General features: G+C 38.8%; 1 protein-coding gene across 2 annotated transcripts in view; it reads left to right on the plus strand.

Moving 5' to 3' along the window:
• RASGRF2 (Ras protein specific guanine nucleotide releasing factor 2) overlaps positions 1-18,250 on the plus strand; it is a 265,280-nt gene that overhangs the window by 121,951 nt on the left and 125,079 nt on the right. For both annotated transcript variants that reach the window (XM_002689373.7, XM_024995302.2), the window contains exons 10-12: positions 4,721-4,881; positions 6,107-6,173; positions 6,709-6,845. In XM_002689373.7, the coding sequence (XP_002689419.4) occupies positions 4,721-4,881; positions 6,107-6,173; positions 6,709-6,845 (365 nt within the window). The remainder of the gene's footprint in view (positions 1-4,720; positions 4,882-6,106; positions 6,174-6,708; positions 6,846-18,250) is intronic.

Below are 18,250 nucleotides of genomic sequence, written 5' to 3' on the forward strand. Positions count from 1 at the left end.
TATTTATTTACAAGGAGAGAAGTCACACATATGTTAAAGTTTGGAAGTATATTTGAGGATATGATACCTTTCGCATTTTTGACTTGAAGTATTAATTTTTCTTTAAGTAATAGTGGACTATCATGCTGACAACACCAGGCCTTCCTAATTCCCCCTCCATTCCTCTTCACAGACTGCGTCCCTGTATTGGCTTCCTGCCTTCCTGGCATTGTCTGCCTCTGTGCCTTTACATGTGTAGGCCCCTGGAGACCAGGGATTCCCTCATCCATGTTTCTGGTGCCTGTGGAAGGTCCTCTTGTCCTGCTAGGCTCAGATCAGAGCCTTTTAAATTTCCTCATCTTCCCCTCCTCTCCCCTCCAGTGTGAATGAGTGTACTCTCCTCCTTGTTTCCAAGCGCCCTTGCTCCTGGTGCGTGCATCTCGTCTTCTTCTACGTGTTTGCTTGCCTGTCTGTCCTGGCAACTGTAACTCTGCAGGGCACTATTTATGAATTCTCTCTTGCCTAGTTCAATGCTTTCCATTATAGGCATCTGGAAAATGGACAATGGGTTAAATTGAATTGCTTGCTGAACTGCAGTTTTGAATGTCAGCTGTCTTGTTTCGTATTTTTCTTATGTTCGGAGTCCACCGAAAAATACTTACTACAGGACTTGAGCTTTGTAATATGTGAAAATGGAAACAAAAGTTTCTATAACTAGTATTCCATTTCTGAAAGGACTTTGGATTGATGAGTATTATTATTACACATAAACGTTTACTATATCTCTAAGTTGGAAAAAGCATCTATGATGAAAAATGCTAGAAGGTTGAATACAGTGAAGAAATCGTATTTTTTTTCCTTGCACCAGGAAAACCAATCATGAGCCACCCCTCTCTTTGATTCACATCTAGATTTTATTTATTGCTTGTTCTGAACCACATGTTTGAGGCGCTTTTGTCAGCTATTAATATATCTGATGTTATTGCTGTATTGACGTTGATATTAATGATTTGCCTTTCAGCAGTATTTTTCTGTGTTGTTTGGTTTGGTTAGTCTGTTTGGGAATTATTCAATAAAGGTGGTTTAAAAAGAAATCAGGCCTTAATCTGAAAGTAGAAGATAATCCAATTACAGTCAATTTGGAAAGTTTGTGTTGTTTTGCTTTGGTTGCAACAATTATTACTTTTACTACTGCTGCTGCTGCTAAGTCGCTTCAGTCGTGTCCGACTCTGTGCGACCCCATAGACGGCAGCCAACTAGATACGTTCAATGCATGAGTGCAAACATATATGCACAAATACGTGTGTTTTCAGTCTCAAAATGAATTTTAATTCTGAGGACTAGAAAAAATAAGGTCGTCTGAAAGCTCCCCTCTGAACAGGGGTGATAGCCAATCTTGAATGTCAATCCGTGGGAATTCATTGATTGAAAAAGCTTATTTTTTATAAACTGATTCCAATTACTAGATAGTTGATGAGTATGATGCAAAGGACTGTGTCATAGCAGTGGTCTGACATTGTCATTTATTTTCAAAATCTTTTCAAAGTTTCTTGAGCAAATGTTGTACATGTTTGAGGCAATAATAGACAGTGTAGCCAGCTCCATCATGGAGGTCAAATCCTGTCTCCTCCCTTTCCTTGCTGTGTGATACTGGACAATTTACTTAACTTCTTTTAGCCCCAGTTTCCTTTCTTTGTTGTTTAGTCAGTATGTCATGTCTAACTCTTTTGTGACCCCATGGACTGGGGCCCACTAGGCTTCCCTGTCCATGGGGTTTTCTAGACAGGAATACTGGAGTGGGTTGCCATTTTCTTTTCCGGGGGATTTTCCTGATCTAAGAATCCAACCTGCACCTCCTGCATTGGCAGGCAGATTCTTTACCACTGAGCCACCAAGGAAGCTCCTTCCTCTTTTTAAGTGGGGTTAATAGTAGTACCTGTCTTTTAGGGTTGTTGTAAAAATTAAATGTTCATAAAAATGACTGGAGTCAGTGAAATTATGACATAAACTTTAAAAACCAAGATCTAAATTTTGGAATAAGTTTCTATTTTCAATAACATGAAATATATATGAATATTTTTTAGAAGATAAAGGCACTGTAAGTTGACATTTTGTGCAAAATCCATTATACATAGTCATCGTTGTCTGGTAGAAAGGTGAATTAGGGAAAGTAAATAGAGTGACTGAATTTAAAGCTAAATGCATCAAGAATGAAACATGAAACTTTCCGGTACTTTAATCATTTCCAGATTCAAAATCATGTACTTTCAATGTACCAGTGTTCTTTGAAATTGTAACATGCGGTCTGGAAATAGTTTCACCTATTCAAATGCCTAATCCAATAACCTGGAAATTGCTCTTCAGTCTTTTTAACTACTGAATGGAATAAGAATAAGGGCTTTAGCCAGTCTCAAATGCCACACCATGGGAATTTCATGACTGAAAAACAAGTTTTTTTATAAGTTGACCCCAGTTATTAGATTAGACTGATGACAATGGTAATGCAAAGAATCATTAAGACTAATGATTTCACTTATTTGTAATAACTAAAAAGTCTAGTTGTTTCTAGTAATAACTAGGAAATTTAGAAATTTTCAAGTCTCATAGTTGTGTTGAAACATCATGTCAAACATAAGATGAAATATGAAAAAAACCACTTAACATATTTTTCAATATTATTTTATAAACCAGTGTTGAAATTGTTCACTTCTAATTCAGATGTACAGATTTCTGTGCATACCTAATGCATATAGTCTCTTATTTGGATCCAAGATAAGCAGTTATAGATTAGGCATATTAGTGTATAGCTGCCAAGGAAACATTTGGTTTTTTACCTCAAAGCTAAAATTCACAATAATGACTAATACATGAGTTACCAGTGTATTTTAAAATTTCCAACTTATAGAATCATTAAATACTAGAAGCACTTACCCACGAGCACATTATTATTCAGTTTTCTTAGCCTCGGTTATATCCTTTCTGAAAACGACCCTTAAGCCCACTTGTCCACCTGTCTCTGCTGCAGTCTTCCACTCGGCCCTAACCCATCTGTCTGGATGACTCATGACCGCCCATGGCAAAGCTAGAACTTGCTGTCTTTTCCCATCCATTCCCTTTCTGACTTTCAGTTTTTATGTTGTTGAATCCACCGCCGTCTCCTGGCCAGGATAACCCAGGTCCTCTGAAAGATCTCTGGCTTTGATTCCACCAATGGGTCTCACGAGTACAATCCTTCTGTGGCTGTTACTTGCTCATTTACTCCTCGAAGCGTTCTGTCTTCTGCTTTTTCACTTTTCCTTTATTCCTCATATTTGATTACTTGCTCCCTGGCTCTCTGCCAGTTTGCTCCCACCTACTTCTCTTCCTTGTTGCCCATTCCTATCACTGCAACCAAGCCCTTCCCCGTCCCCATTCCCCAGTCCCACGCCCTCCCCCAGGACTACCTCTGTGTTATTCTTTAGGCACCAAATAGATGATGACTGTGCCTCTGTCAGGCAGCCCTCTTAAACACTCACCTGAATGGGGGGCATTCAGGGACCCATAGAAATTTGGGTTCTTTACTTCCTGCACATCCTTAGATGTCTGTAAAGGTAGGTACTGTTTGGAATAGTCATATGTTAATGTAAGTGTTTTGTGACCCACAATCACAGATTTATATTCCAAAAACACAATAAAAAAAAACCAATCAGGAAACCTAGGAAATGTATGAAGAGGAAAATAAAGTTGCCTACAGTCTCATCTCTTAGTGATGACCTCTGTTCATAATTAAGTGATGAATATTCATTTAATAGTTCTTACGAGGCTGATAGGAGTCTTTGTAAAGCTGCATTTGGGGTAGGTGGTGAATTACACAAATAGTAGAAATAGTAAAATCAAAGCTTTATTAAAAAAAAAGAAATAGTACTGGCTCAGAGCATTTCAGGAGTCAGAGGCAATGTATTTGCAAGCATCTTTCTTAGCATTTTTTGGTTTGATATTTAAATTAGAATTTCCTTTTGAGGAGAGCAGGAGGTCATAATTAGAGTGAAATTATATAAAATCTCTGCTTAGCTTCTTGAATGGAAGAACACAGGAGTGTTCTGCATATAGAATTTATGTGGTTTCTTTTCTATGTAGGTTTCACAAAGAATTTTTATCACATATAATTTAAATGTAACCTGAAATAACTGCCCTTTAAAAACAGCCCTTCACTAAATTGTGTTGAATTGTATAATCTGTGTATTTTTATAATGTACATTTAAAAATGTACATTATAAATGTGCATCATGTTTTTAAATACAAAGTAGGCTATATTAATGCTATTCATCTACCTTTATTGCTTTAGGAAAAACAAATTTGACTTGCTTTTTATTATGTTGTTTTATTACTATATGTAATTATACAATATGTACCCTATTCTTATGTAAATAAATTGATAAAGATCAGATTATGAAGGACAGAAGGCAGAAATGTCTCATTCTTTGAATTCAGTATGGCTTTGTTTTTAAACTTATTTTCCAGCTTATATATAAATAATCAAATCTAAAGTGTTCTACAAAAATAGTAAGAATTGGTGTGACTCTTAAAGCATAGCAATGTATTGTTTCTTCTGCTCAAAGTGCAGGGGATTTGCTTGTTCCGATGGTACAACAAATAATTCCTTGGTATCTTGGGAAACAGGCCCTAGTGTTTTTGCATCAGGAACTGCTCTCACTTGACAGAATTTTAATTACTGTGTGTTCTTCACTTTTGTGATCACCAGGTTCTCTTATTCAAGTACCTTCCGTTGAGAGAGGGAAACTTAGTAAAGTTCGCCTGGGTTCACTGTCTTTGAAAAAGGAAGGAGAAAGACAGTGCTTCTTGTTTACAAAACACTTTTTAATTTGTACAAGAAGTTCAGGAGGAAAGCTGCATCTGCTCAAGGTACTGGTTTTACATGACTATTCCATTTATGTTCCATGCACTCAAGAGGCATTGAGGTTAATTTAATTATGACTTTCCCGTGCCTACTATCATAAAATAGATTATTACCGTATCATGATGAGGTAATATACAGTTGCCAACCTTGACATTTACTTTGTTGTCAGTTAAATCCAAAGTAATAGAAATTTAAGTGCAATTGCCATAAAATAAGGCAATTAAAATCATAACCTGGACAAAATTACTAGTTGTTGACTGAGCTCAAAAATCTTGTCAAATGACTGCAGTGTACTGATTGTGTTCTGCTGCTGCTAAGTCGTGTCAGTCCTGTCCGACTCTGTGCGACCCCATAGACGGCAGCCCACCAGGCTCCCCCGTCCCTGGGATTCTCTAGGCAAGAACACTGGAGTGGGTTGCCATTTCCTTCTCCAATGCACGAAAGTGAAAAGTGAAAGTGAAGTCGCTCAGTCATGTCCGACTCCTAGCGACCCCATGGACTGCAGCCTACCAGGCTCCTCTGTCCATGGGATTTTCCAAGCAAGAGTACTGGAGTGGGGTGCCATTGCCTTCTCCTACTGATTGTGTAATATTCGCTAAATGCTATTTTATCTTACTTAGTACCAAGAGTGAGAAAACTATGGCCCACAGCTTTCTGCCTCTTTTTAATAATAAAGTTTTATTGGAACACAGCCACAACTCATTTCCTTCCTTATTGTACCTGACTGTTTCATGCTTTTTAAAATGGCAAATTTAAGCAGTGGCAATAGAGATCTAATGGCTTGCAAAGCCTAAAGAATTTACTAGCTGGCCCTTTACAGAAAAAGTTTGCCTATCTGTACCTTCTGTTATTAATGCCTGAAAATATTATCCAGCATCACAACAGCAGAGTTCTACTGCTTAAGTCACTTACTGGTTGTAGAGTTTTACCCTTTGCTGCTCTGCATTCACTCTGTGGGGCCTCTGGGGTGCCATATAATCTCCCATAGATCGACTCTTTAAATTTTACAGACATTGCGAGTGAGAGTCAGATGGTGGGGAAGAATCATGAAGCTCAATGAATTCAATTACTTTTACACATTTAAATTTAACTTTGGGCTCTATGAAAAATTAGTTTCAAGACTGAATTGCTGTTTATTCTGTGGCAGTTCGAATATAAGGTTTACAAATCACAGCTTCCCAACCTATGCAAGTCTCTCAGCCACTTAATGAAAAATTGGTCTGTTTCCAGACAGGTGGAGTTCTGTCTCTAATAGAATGTACCTTGGTTGAGGAGCCCGATGCGAGCGATGATGACTGTAAGTCACATTCTATCACTTAGAATTATATTAGCATTAAATAGCCCTATGGTTTTTATTCGTTGATAGCTAAGAAGAGGTGCTTCAGGAGACAGGGAAGATGTTAAGAATAAATTCCCTGAATTCATTTATATGTGAAAAATTCTGTTGAACCATTTAACCTGTGACCCCAGTTAAGCCATCTTTGGAAATTTACATTTTACTGAATTTGTCTCGTGATAGTGGCTTTGCAGCAACAGAGAAGAAAGTAATTGAACTAGAATGTTGGAATTCTGTAATTTATGGAAAATTTTTAAAAAGCCATGAATTGACAAGGAGAGCAGGACCCTAGTCTTGAGTAACCCACCGATCTCAGCTTTTTCCTCTGCTTATGAGCTTAACAAAGCCGTCCCCATGCTTGAGAAGTACTGTATCACTAAAAGGAGATTCTGGACTTAAATCACATTGGTTGTATTACTAGGACCTTGAGAAAGCAGTTACCTATCACTCCTATGTTTGTATTCACATCTAATTGTTTGGTTTACGTGTGTTGAAGCCAAAGGTTCTGGCCAAGTGTTTGGACACTTGGATTTCAAAATAGTGGTGGAGCCTGCAGATGCTGCCCCTTTCACTGTGGTCTTGTTAGCACCTTCCCGCCAGGAGAAAGCTGCCTGGACAAGCGACATCAGTCAGGTGAGCAAGTGACTTTGGCCCCAGGTTGGTTTTTGTTTGTGTTTTAAATTTCCCAGCATAAACTTTTGGGACGCAGTTTTAGAGTCAATTTATTTTTATTAGAAAATTACATCTGGTTGCTGTGGTCATTGTCTTCATGTATTGAATCATTTGTTGTTGTTTGTTTACAGTTTACCTAAATGTTGTCATTGTACTTTGTATCCTGGGCATTCTTGTATAAGCCAGTATGCATTTGCGTGGGACAGTGGTTTTGTGTGTTTGTTTGGAGAGTGTTAAAATTGCCCCGTGAGTAGTAAATTCTCCAGTGACCTCATTAGATTTTTTTTTTTTTTTTTGCTTATTTGTTGCTGAGATAGGAAAATGGTGAGAGATGTAAAAATAGCTAATAAGGACTGTGGAATCAAATAAAAAAAGAGACAATGCTTGTAGTATGAGGCCTGAAAATGAGTTCCTGTATTTTATATAGAAAAAGTTAGGGAACAGATTTGCTTACCTTTCTTTGATCAGCACTGTCTGGTTAGGGAATTGCTACATTTGTTCAGGATTTGAAAAAAATGTCAAAACTGTGATGATTGGACTTGGGCATTCTTCAAGCCAAGCTCCACATTAATTTTGGCTCCATTAACCAATCTAGGTGAAAAGGGAAGCTGTGAAGGAAAATATTAAAGCTTAATCATCTTCAGAGTTGTTGACTGAAGGATGATTGGGGCAAACAGAAAAGGCATATGTTATAGATCCCATTGTCTTCCTTTTCTGAAGAGCTCTTAGTAATTTATATATGCTTTAGATATAAATATGAACTATAAATATATCATAGTTTTTCAGATACTTAATTTTTTCTTTTTTTTAAAAAGCAATTTTTTAATATTTTTTTAAATTTTTGGCCTTGTTGTGAGCCATGCAGGATCTTAAGTCCCTGACCAAGGACTGAACCTGTGCCCTCTACATTGGGAGGGCAGTCTTAACCACTAGACCCCAGAAAAACCCCTTAATTTTTTTCTAAGAGACTGAAAAGCAAAAATAGAAAAAAAATGAATGTGCAAGTTAATTATTTTTATATGTCAGAGAAGTTTTACCAGACTTAATTTCATTTGTCCTTTACAATAATATTCTGAAGGTAAACAGAAACAGTAGTCCCATTTCACAGGTACGAAAACTGAGGTCCAGAAGGTTAATAAGCATTTGTCTGAAGTTACACAACTGTGCTGGGTCATGACTGAAACCTAATCCAGGTCTTTTATTACCACTCTAAATGTCCTCTACTGGAATTCCAGATTTTTACTGCTTTTCTTCCAGGACTGTTGATGATGAATACATAGCTGAAGTCAAGGTGCTTCTTTTCTGGTTAACAAAGAAACAAAAATATGGGATCATGTATATTTGCATAATTACACACTTATGGTGATTTACTAATACTTTCATTAGCTCTAAGCTGTATGAATTAATACTGTAATTAAGTCTGTGGAATGCATCTTTTACCTTAAGAAACTCTGAATCAGTCATTGATTCTGTGAATGTTAACTGAGCAATCACCCTGTGCTCCCAGGCATTGTGTAGGTACTAGGGGTTTGGCAACGATCCCTGCTCTCAAGGAGACAGACAGATTAGTAGAGAAGAAAGGGAAGTAGATAACTTAATGCAACAAAATCGTGTATGTGTTGTGAAGCCAAGATAAGTAGGAAGAATGGGGAGAATTAGAGTTGTAGACAAAGATGTTTTTCCAGCTTCTTATTGTTTCTGCCTTTTGATATAACTGGGGTGCCTAAGATTCAGAGCTGATAAAAACTTTAAGCCATCTTACTTAGGGGGCCAGGTGAGGCATCGCTAAGAGAGAAAAGACCCTTGAGGTGTATGAATGATTCTATGCCCAGTCCTTTAAGGAAAGGATCTAATACTTTGCCTCCCAGAAGCAGTGATTCTCTCTACTTAGACTACATTTTAGCAGGAAATGGCAACCCACTCTAGTATTCTTACCTGAAAAATTCCATGGTCAGAGTAACGTGGCAGACTATAGTTCATGGGGTAGCTAAGAGTTGGACGCGACTGAGTACGCATGTAGACTACATCTTGAGTTAGGTGTACAATTTCTTCCTATTTCTCCAAGTTTGTATGGCTAATATACTGGTGTACTAGATTATATGTACAAGTGAATCGGAGAAAGAAACAACAGGAAATTGTGTCTTTCTGAGTGACAGTGATATCATGATATGAAATTACTGTGTTCAGTAGAGCCTTAATATTGTGTGGTTTCGATACTTAAAATTTCAGCCATTCAACAAATATATTTATGCAGTGATAACATATACCAGGAACTATCTCAGTGCTTGTGATATATCATGGACAGGAGAGAACAACAAAAATTCCCTGACCTTGTGTAGCTTACAGTCTAGTGTGGGGAAACTGAAAACAATGTAAAGATAATAAATATATAATATTTTATGTTGGAAGGTGATAGGGCAGGTTGAGAAGGATTGGGCGACTGGAGGTAGGTGTGGGTCAGTACAATTTTGAAAAGGTGATCATCTCATTTTGAAGACAACATGTAAACAAAGACTGTGGCGAGTTATGGAAAATACCATGTAGATATTTAACAAAGGGAAAGTCATTCCGCACAGAGGGAACAGCCTCTGCAAGCACTCTAGAGTAGGAGGCAGTATATTTTGAGCAATAGCATGAAGGTTAGATGTGGCTGAAGGGGAATGTTGAGAGGGAAAGTAGAAAGGGGGAAGTAATTTCAATGGAGTTGTTAAGTAAGCAGTGGGGTATGGACGCTCAGTGCTTGGAGGGAGGTCCATGTGTGAGACTCTCTGTCATTTAGATGATATTTAAGGCCACAAGACTGTTGAGATCACCTAGAGAGTCAGTACAGATAGAAATGAGGAGAAGCCTGTGGAGTGAGTGAGGAGTCACGGAGAACAGCAAAGGGAAGGAACCAGTAGTGCAATTGGAGGCTAGCCGAGAGGGTGTGGTGTCTTGCAAGTCAAATGAAGGAAATGCATCGAAGAGGAGGGAGTGGCTATGAGCCAACTGCTTCTAAAAGAAGTTATGGTACACATATAAATTGGAATATTACTCAACCATAACAAGGAATGAAATTGGGTCATTTGTAGAGATATGGAGGGACCTAGAGTCAATCAAACAGAGTGAAGTAAGTCAGAAAGAGAAAAACAAACATCATATATTAATGCACATGTGTGGAATCTAGAAAAATGGTACAGATGAACCTAGTTCCAGAGCAGGAATAGAGACGTAAACACAGAGACCAGACAAGTGGACACGGTGAGGGGAGGGTGAGATGCATTGGGAGACTAAGTGTGACATAGGTACACTGTTGTGTGTAAAATAGCTAGCTACTGGGAGCCTGCTGTATAGAATAGGGAACTCAGCTCCATGCTCTGTGATGACCTAGGGCCTGGGATGTGGGGGAGGGATAGAGGCTCAAGAGGGAGGAAACATATGTATGCATGTAGCTGATTCACTTTGTTGGACAGCAGAAACCAGCACAATATTGTAAAGCAATTACACTCGAATTTTAAAAAAAAGTGTTGAGCCAGGTAGTGAGTGTTCTGAGATACTTAGTGATTTTCCTGACGCAGGGTTTGAATGGTGGGTGGTGGGGACAGAGTGCTCCACTATCAGTTGAGCCTAGTTTACTGCCCAGCAGCCTGCATCTCAACTGGGCTTGTTCTCCACTTAAAACATTTTCATTTTATGGGGGAAACTGTGTGCTATACATACATCGATGAAATCTGTCAGTCTCCCAAACATCCCTCTAGGCATATTCATTATTGATAAGATGAGCCTACAGAATGCTTGAAATGTACCTTTTAATATTTTATCATGTATATGTAAAAATATGGATACAAAAAGGAACCAGAAATACTCCCAACACCCAGATCACTAAATAAATGTTTATCAAAGTGTCTTTCACAGATAATTACCTGAAGGTTTTTTTTTTTTTTTAAATGCAGATTCCCGAACCCACCTTCCAGACACCCCCTCAGGTTTAACAGGCCCCACTGATCACTTTTGCACAATTACATTTGAGAAACTCTGTTCTGAAAATCAAATATTTTCATCTCTGAAACCTTCACAACCCTGCCATACCAAAATAATTCAACAGTTTGCCTCTAGCTGCATATATGCATCATTTTTTCCTTTTTCATCTTCCTATATTCCTATGAGTTCTTTGTATCGGTGTCTCCTAATGGTAATATATGTTTATTCTACCATGTTAACTTAGACTTCCCTGATGACTCAGCAGGTAAAGGATCTGCTTACCAATGTGGAAAATGCGGGTTCGGTTCCTGGGTCAGAAAGATCCCCTGCAGAAGGAAATAGCAATCCACTCCAGTATTCTTGGCTAGGAAATCCCATGGATAGAACCTGGTGGGCCGCAGTCCATGGGGTCCCAAAGAGTCCAACGTGACTGTGTAACTAAGCACGCATCGTGTTAACTTACCACTTTTCTAGCTCTTTCTGAATAATTAGGCATACGGGCAATTTCCAAGTTTCAGCACTAATGTATGATGGGGTGGTGCTAGCCATCTTTGCACCGAGAGTTACTCCTCCTTTCAAGGCCCCTTGTTGGTGTATCTTGCCCACAGGTATAGGGCTGGTGAAGGGGGCCTGATCACTTTCATGATTTCATGATTCATGACTCGACAGACTGCCAAAACACCCCAAGAAATATGTAACTCGTCTATTCTAAGTCCTGCCAGTGCTGAATTTTGTCATGTTTGTCACATTTCCTCATTTAATGGAAAAGTGGAATTCCTTCCTAGTGGTTTTAATTACTTCTGCAGTTATCAGTGAGACTGACATTTTCCACCATATCTATTTCTTGTCTGTTTATACCAGATGGACATTTATTTGTTGGGGCTATGCTTGTAGATATCCTTCCCTGTCCTAGGGAAATAAACATTTCTTTCGATCTAAATTATGAATATATTCTCCATGATTTTGTCCTTATTTTTGTCATTTTTTTGTTTTGCATAATTTTAATTTTTTCTGGCATAATTTGACTCTACCTTGCTAAACCCTTGTACCATGTTATACTAATCACATGTAGCTCTTACTTGAAATAATAAAGTGGTGCCTAAGTATTGACACAATCCCACTTTCACATAGAGAACTCTGTATGAAAATTAAGACTTTTAGCTTTGTCAGGCCTCTCTCTTTGAAGCTGTAATTTTTAGAAGTAACAATTGCTTGAATGATTAATTATACTTTTAGCTCCACCAGCAAGGTCATAATTAACTGTTGGTGCGTCCAACAAAATGTGCAAGTGGTTAATGGTCTTGACCAATAATTCTTCCCTTTTTCATCTATTTATAGGGAAAAATTTGAGGCTGAAGATTTGACCGTTCATTTCAATATAGTGCATTCATTTGTGCATGTCTTACTGTGATACATAATGGAGTATTAAACAGACTTTTCTGTAATTATGGGTATTAACTAAAATGCAGAATTAAAATTCACCTCTGAGCTTCTTGGTTTGGGCAGATGTGTCAAAATATAGACAAATTTGTAGCACACTGACATGCTTCCTCCCTTAAAATAGCTTCTCTGGAATCAATAGGGAATTTTTTACTTTAATATAAAAAGGTGATTTAAGAGAAAAATTGAGTTTACTTTTCTTCCCACTCTTTAGAAGTATTAGGAAGATAGAAAGGTATGGTGATGCAGTAGATTACTAACCTTTGACCAGATACTTCCTTAAGCAGGACCTGCAGAAAAGCCTACTAGAGGGAATTCCCTGGTAGTCCAATGGGTAGGACTCTGCATTTCCACTGCAGAGGGCACAGGTTCCATCCCCAGTCAGGGAACTAAGGTCCCACAAACTGTGTGGTACAGTCAAAAAAAAAGGAAAACAAAGCAAAACAAAAAAGCCCAACCAACCAACCAAACAAAAACACTGCTGCAAAAGGCATTGTTAGCCTTCCTTCAAGGACCAACTGCTTCAAAATTACCTGGGTCTAACAATCCCACTACTGGGCATGTGCCTAATCACTTAGTCATGTCTGACTCTTTATGACCCCATGGACTGTAGCCTGCCAGGCTCCTCCGTCCATGGGATTTTCCTGGCAGGAATACTGGAGTGGGTTACCATGCCCTCCTCCAGGGGATCTTCCTAACCTAGGGATCGAACCCACATCTTCGATCTGTCTGTAAAAAAAAATTGCAGACAGATTTTTTTTTCCATTGAGCCACCATACCCTGAGAGAACCTAATTGAAAGAGATGCATGAATCCCAGTGTTCATTGCAGCACTCTTTACAGTAGCTAGGACAATGTCCATCTACAGAAAAATGGATACAGAAATTGTGATATATATGTATATATATATATATATATATACACACACACACACACACACACACACACACACAATGGAATATTCAGTTCAGTCACTCAGTCGTGTTTGACCCTTTGCGACTCCATGGACTGCAGCACCCCAGGCCTCCTTGTCCATCATCAACTCCTGGAGTCTACCCAAACTCATGTCCGTTGAGTTGGTGATGCCATCCAATCATCTTATCCTCTGTCATCCCCTTCTTCTCCCACCTTCAATCTTTCCCAGCATCAGGGTATTTTCAAATGAGTCAGCTCTTCGCATCAGGTGGCCAAAGTATTGGAGTTTCAGCTTCAGCATCAGTCCTTCCAATGAACACCCAGGACTGATCTCCTTTAGGATGGACTGGTTGGATCTCCTTGCAGTCCAAGGGACTCTCAAGAGTCTTCTCCAACACCACAGTTCAAAAGCATCAATTCTTCCGTGCTCAGCTTTCTTTATAGTCCAACTCTCACATCCATACATAACTACTGGAAAAACCATAGCCTTGACTAGATGGACCTTTACTCAGCTATTAAAAAAAGAATACATATATGAGTTAGTCCTAATGAGGTGGATGAACCTAGAGCCTATTGTACAGAGTGAAGTAAGTCAGAAAGAGAAAGACAAATATTGTATTTCCAGTTGGGTTAGTGGTAAAGAACCTGCCTGCCAGTGCAGGAGAAATAAGAGATAAGAATTCAATCTCTGGGTTGGGAAGATCCCCTGGAGGATGGCATGGCAACCCACTCCAGTGTCCTTGCCTGGAGAACTCCATGGACAGAGGAGCCTGGCAGGCTACAGTCCTCAGGGTCACAGAGTCAGACATGACTGAAGTGACTTAGCACCAGCAGCAGCAACGCATGTGTGTGGACTCTAGAAAGATGGTACTGATGAATCTATTTGTAGGGTAGGGGCAGCAGTGGAGACACAGGCAGAGAAGAGACTTGTGTACCGTGTGGGAAGGAGATAGTAGGAAGAATTGAGAGAGTAGCATGGAAGCATACACATTACCATACGTGAAATAGATAGCTAGTAGGAATCTGCTGTGTGACACAGGGAGCTCAGTCCAGTGCTCTATGACAATCTATAGGAGTAGGATGGGGTGGGAGATGGGACAGAGATTCAAGAGGGAGGGGATATATGTATACCTGTGGCTGACTCATGTTGATGTATGGCAGAAACCAGCACAATATTGTAAAGCAATTATCCTCCAATAAAAAAATTTTTTTTAAATTACCTGGGGCTTTTATAAATATGCATATTCCCAGTCCTCTATCCCCTGGTCATAGTCATCAAAACTGAACTAGAATAGCCATGATCTAGGAATCTGCTTTTGTTATCTTACTGATTTTAAAGTTTATAGTAATTCACATAAATTGTGTCCTTAAAGTTATATGACACCCTGGCTATTTTCATGTCTTTCTCTTTTAACTAAGTGAATTGGATTCATTTTCCCAGGGCTCAATCTCTTCTCCCCAACACAAGATATGTGCTTATATGATTATGAATATATACTTTCAATATAAATATTAATATATTCATACACACATTCATAAATAAAAGTTCTATTGCAGTTTAACTTTCTTTCTGGAAGAGAACTCTTTTCTTCAGTGCAGCAGTACTGAAAATACCAAATGGAAGTGAGATAAAAGCAAAATATTCTGGTTGAAGTAGAATTGGTAAACCCAGGGCCCCTAGGAATCCTGTTTGTTCAAAATCATGTTGTCACTGAACCCTGTCTGTGGAGCCTCTAATAGATAAAGAGTCCATTTCAAAACCACTTCTCTGTTATAAATATACCATAATATATTTTATATACACATGTATGTATATGTGTGTATGGGCTTCCCTGGTGGCTCAGTGGTAAAGAATTCGCCTGCTAATGTAGGAGATGCGGGTTCACTCCTTGGATTGGGAAGATCCCTTAGAAAAGGAAATGGCAACCCATTCCAATTATTGCCTGGGAAATCCTAGGGACAGAGGAGCCTGGCCAGCTACAGTCCATGGGGTCGCAAAACTTAGCTACTAATCAACAGCAACATATGTGTATATGTGTGTATGTATATTTATATGTATATATATTCATCCATCCCACAGATAGATGTGTCAGTTATCAAAGACCTTTTTGTACAATTAAATGTGATTTTTTTATTACATGGTCTTTTGATCTCTGGTTCAGATTGCATGTATATTTCCTTCTGAGACTTGAGTGTAAGTAAAAAATTATTTTTATTCCTATTGAAAATAATTTAATGCTTGACACAATGAATCAAATAGATTTACAAAATGAGATCTGACACTGGATAATAAGATGTTCAAAAGTGGTCACATAAATCTTCTCTTTTGGATCTAAAACATTTATCTCAAGTTTCAATTCTGGCAGTGTGGAGGACTGCACCAATTTAGATCCCCTCTGGCTATAAAATCAGAAATATTCAAGTAATGTATGGCAAAAACAATACAATATTATAAAGTAAAATAAATTAATTAATTTTTAAAAAAAGAAATATTTAATACATAAAATCAGTATAATAAAAAATTTAATTCATTGATGATATTTATAAATATAAAAGGAAATCTCTAGTTGCCAGAAATAACAGGGAAATTTAAAGTCAGAGCAAACAGCATGTAAGCTGAAGACACAGAGACATGAGGATGATTTAAGTCTGGTTATCGGTCCCATGCCTGAGGGGTATTAGCTAAAGGAGGGAGGGTTAGCCTTGGGCCCCTTAAAGGAACTAAGATTTCTGTTTAAAACCTGAGCATTGGAAGGCGGTCCCATGCATGAAATAAGAACTCAAAAAAAAAAAAAAAAAAACCATTTGGCCTGGGAAATCATAAAGAAGTCTGTCTTTGTCTTGGGTTCTGAATTTTTTAAAATCTCCTTTGAGAAAAACAAATGCATTTCTGGTCTATGGATTTGAAATTCAGATGCGCAATATTCACATGGTGTGAAAATTCCAAACTGAGAAATTAATGCAGAAACAATTTTTGGACTGTTGCTGGTTCGCAAGAATGCTTGGTAGAAGCAAACACAAAGTCACTGCATTAGCAACACTTCAACAGTTCGGGGCTCATGACAATGTGCTCAAAATAAAAAATTACAAATCTTTTGAGTAACTGATCTATCATGAATGAGAGTCAGAAGACTCAGTAAGGAGTATAATTAGCACTGCTGGAACTTCATCTAATACAGTGATAACTTAGAGAAGACAGGTTTAAAAGAAGATTTAAAGTAAAGTATGAAATGAAAGGAGGGAAGGAAGAAGAAAGGAAAGAAAAGATCGCTATGTAAAAAGGATCCAGATTTAACTTTCAAAGAACCAAATAGAGTATCTAAGCGTAAAATCTATAGCCCTGAGACATCCTAAGGCTGTTGTCTGATAACTATGCTTTTGCTTAGACTGTTAAAGGAAATTGAAGGAACACTGTTTACTTTCCACAATTCTCACCAAACACCAGCTCTGTCCTCCCACTTTCCGTGTTGGTTACCCAGGTAACATCTTCATTCTGCTCAGAAAAACCGAGAGTGAAAAGTCTAAGGAATAGCTAGAAATGTCACTGGGGTGAAGGTGTCACTTAACCCCTCCTTCCTCTCCCTGTCTGTATGCCACATCTGTCCCCATGCCCCAAAATCTCGCTCGTAGTTTCATAAGAATAGGGATAGTGCTAAACCATTTTCCCATTGGAATTAGGAAAATGAATTTAAAGTGGTTTACCTTACTCATCTTTGAAACTCTTTTATATATTCTTTCTCTGCTCCCTGCCCTCATCTCCCAGCATTTAGCCCAGTATCTGTCACATAGATACATACTTAATAAATGCAGACATGAGACCCTCATTTAATAAAATCCCCGCTGCTGCTGCTAAGTCGCTTCAGTCATGTCCGACTCTGTGTGACCCCATAGACGGCAGCCCACCAGGCTCCCCTGTCCCTGGGATTCTCCAGGTAAGAACACTGGAGTGGGTTGCCATTTCCTTCTCCAATGCATGCAAGTGAAAAGTGAAAGTGAAGTCGCTCAGTCGTGTCCGACTCTTAGCGACCCCATGGACTGCAGCCTACCAGGCTTCTCCGTCCATGGGGTTCTCCAGGCAAGAGTACTGGAGTGGGATGCCATTGCCTTCTCTAATGCCATATAATCTATGCATCTTCTTGGTGCCCATGAGAATCCAAAAAGGTAGACTAGTTTTGGTTAAGTTCTGTGTCACTCAAAAAACATTTGGCCATGTTTATTGCTTTTAAATATATTTGCATTTTCCAATTTAAAATGTTCTAATAGTGAAGTCATCTTTGAATTTTACCCTGTTTTTTTTTCTCTTGGTTTTATTCAGTAACTCATCAATTTCTATTATTGCTTTCTTCAAAATATTTATCTCCATCTGTTCCTCTTCATTCCCATGGTCTGCCTCAGCGGAGCCTATGAATCATTTCATTTGTGACTCAGAATATCATCCTGATGATCTTGCCATTCAGTGAATTCCCCCAGCTGTAGATCTTCTAACTTGAACAAGACCACTTAGAAACTTGCAGTGACTTACCATCTGCCTGCTGGATATAATCCAGATTCGAGACTGCTGACTGCAGCTGACTTCCTCTTTCTTACCGTCTCCTCCGTTATAGATGCTCACACCAGCCAGACTCATCTCCTTGCTTTCCCCTGTATGCTCATGCATAGAAATGAATGGAGTCACTGGAGTCTCTTTTCACCTGGCCCTGACTGAGAGCTCTCCCTTGAGGTCGTGTGGTCATTTTGAGGCCTACGAGGATACCCCTCCTACTGGCAGCTTGGCTCACTGGTGAAAACACTGGCTCCATACAACTGGGTACTAATTTAGGACAGCGCAGTTTCAGAACTTTGGGAAGAATACCATGTCTAACTTCCTGCTACTCAAAACTGATGGGAGAGGCTGCATTTATTTATGCCTAAAGAAGAGCAGCCATACAGACCCTTTTCTGCAGAGTATGAAATTAGTGCTTGAAATCAGATAAGCAAAGGCAGGACCCATCCTTTGGGACTCACCACAGAGTGGTTAGTTTGAAATTATACTCTTCAACCAATGTTGAGGAA

This window comes from Bos taurus, chromosome 7 (genome assembly GCF_002263795.3).
Source record: "Bos taurus isolate L1 Dominette 01449 registration number 42190680 breed Hereford chromosome 7, ARS-UCD2.0, whole genome shotgun sequence".
Lineage (NCBI taxonomy): Eukaryota > Metazoa > Chordata > Mammalia > Artiodactyla > Bovidae > Bos > Bos taurus.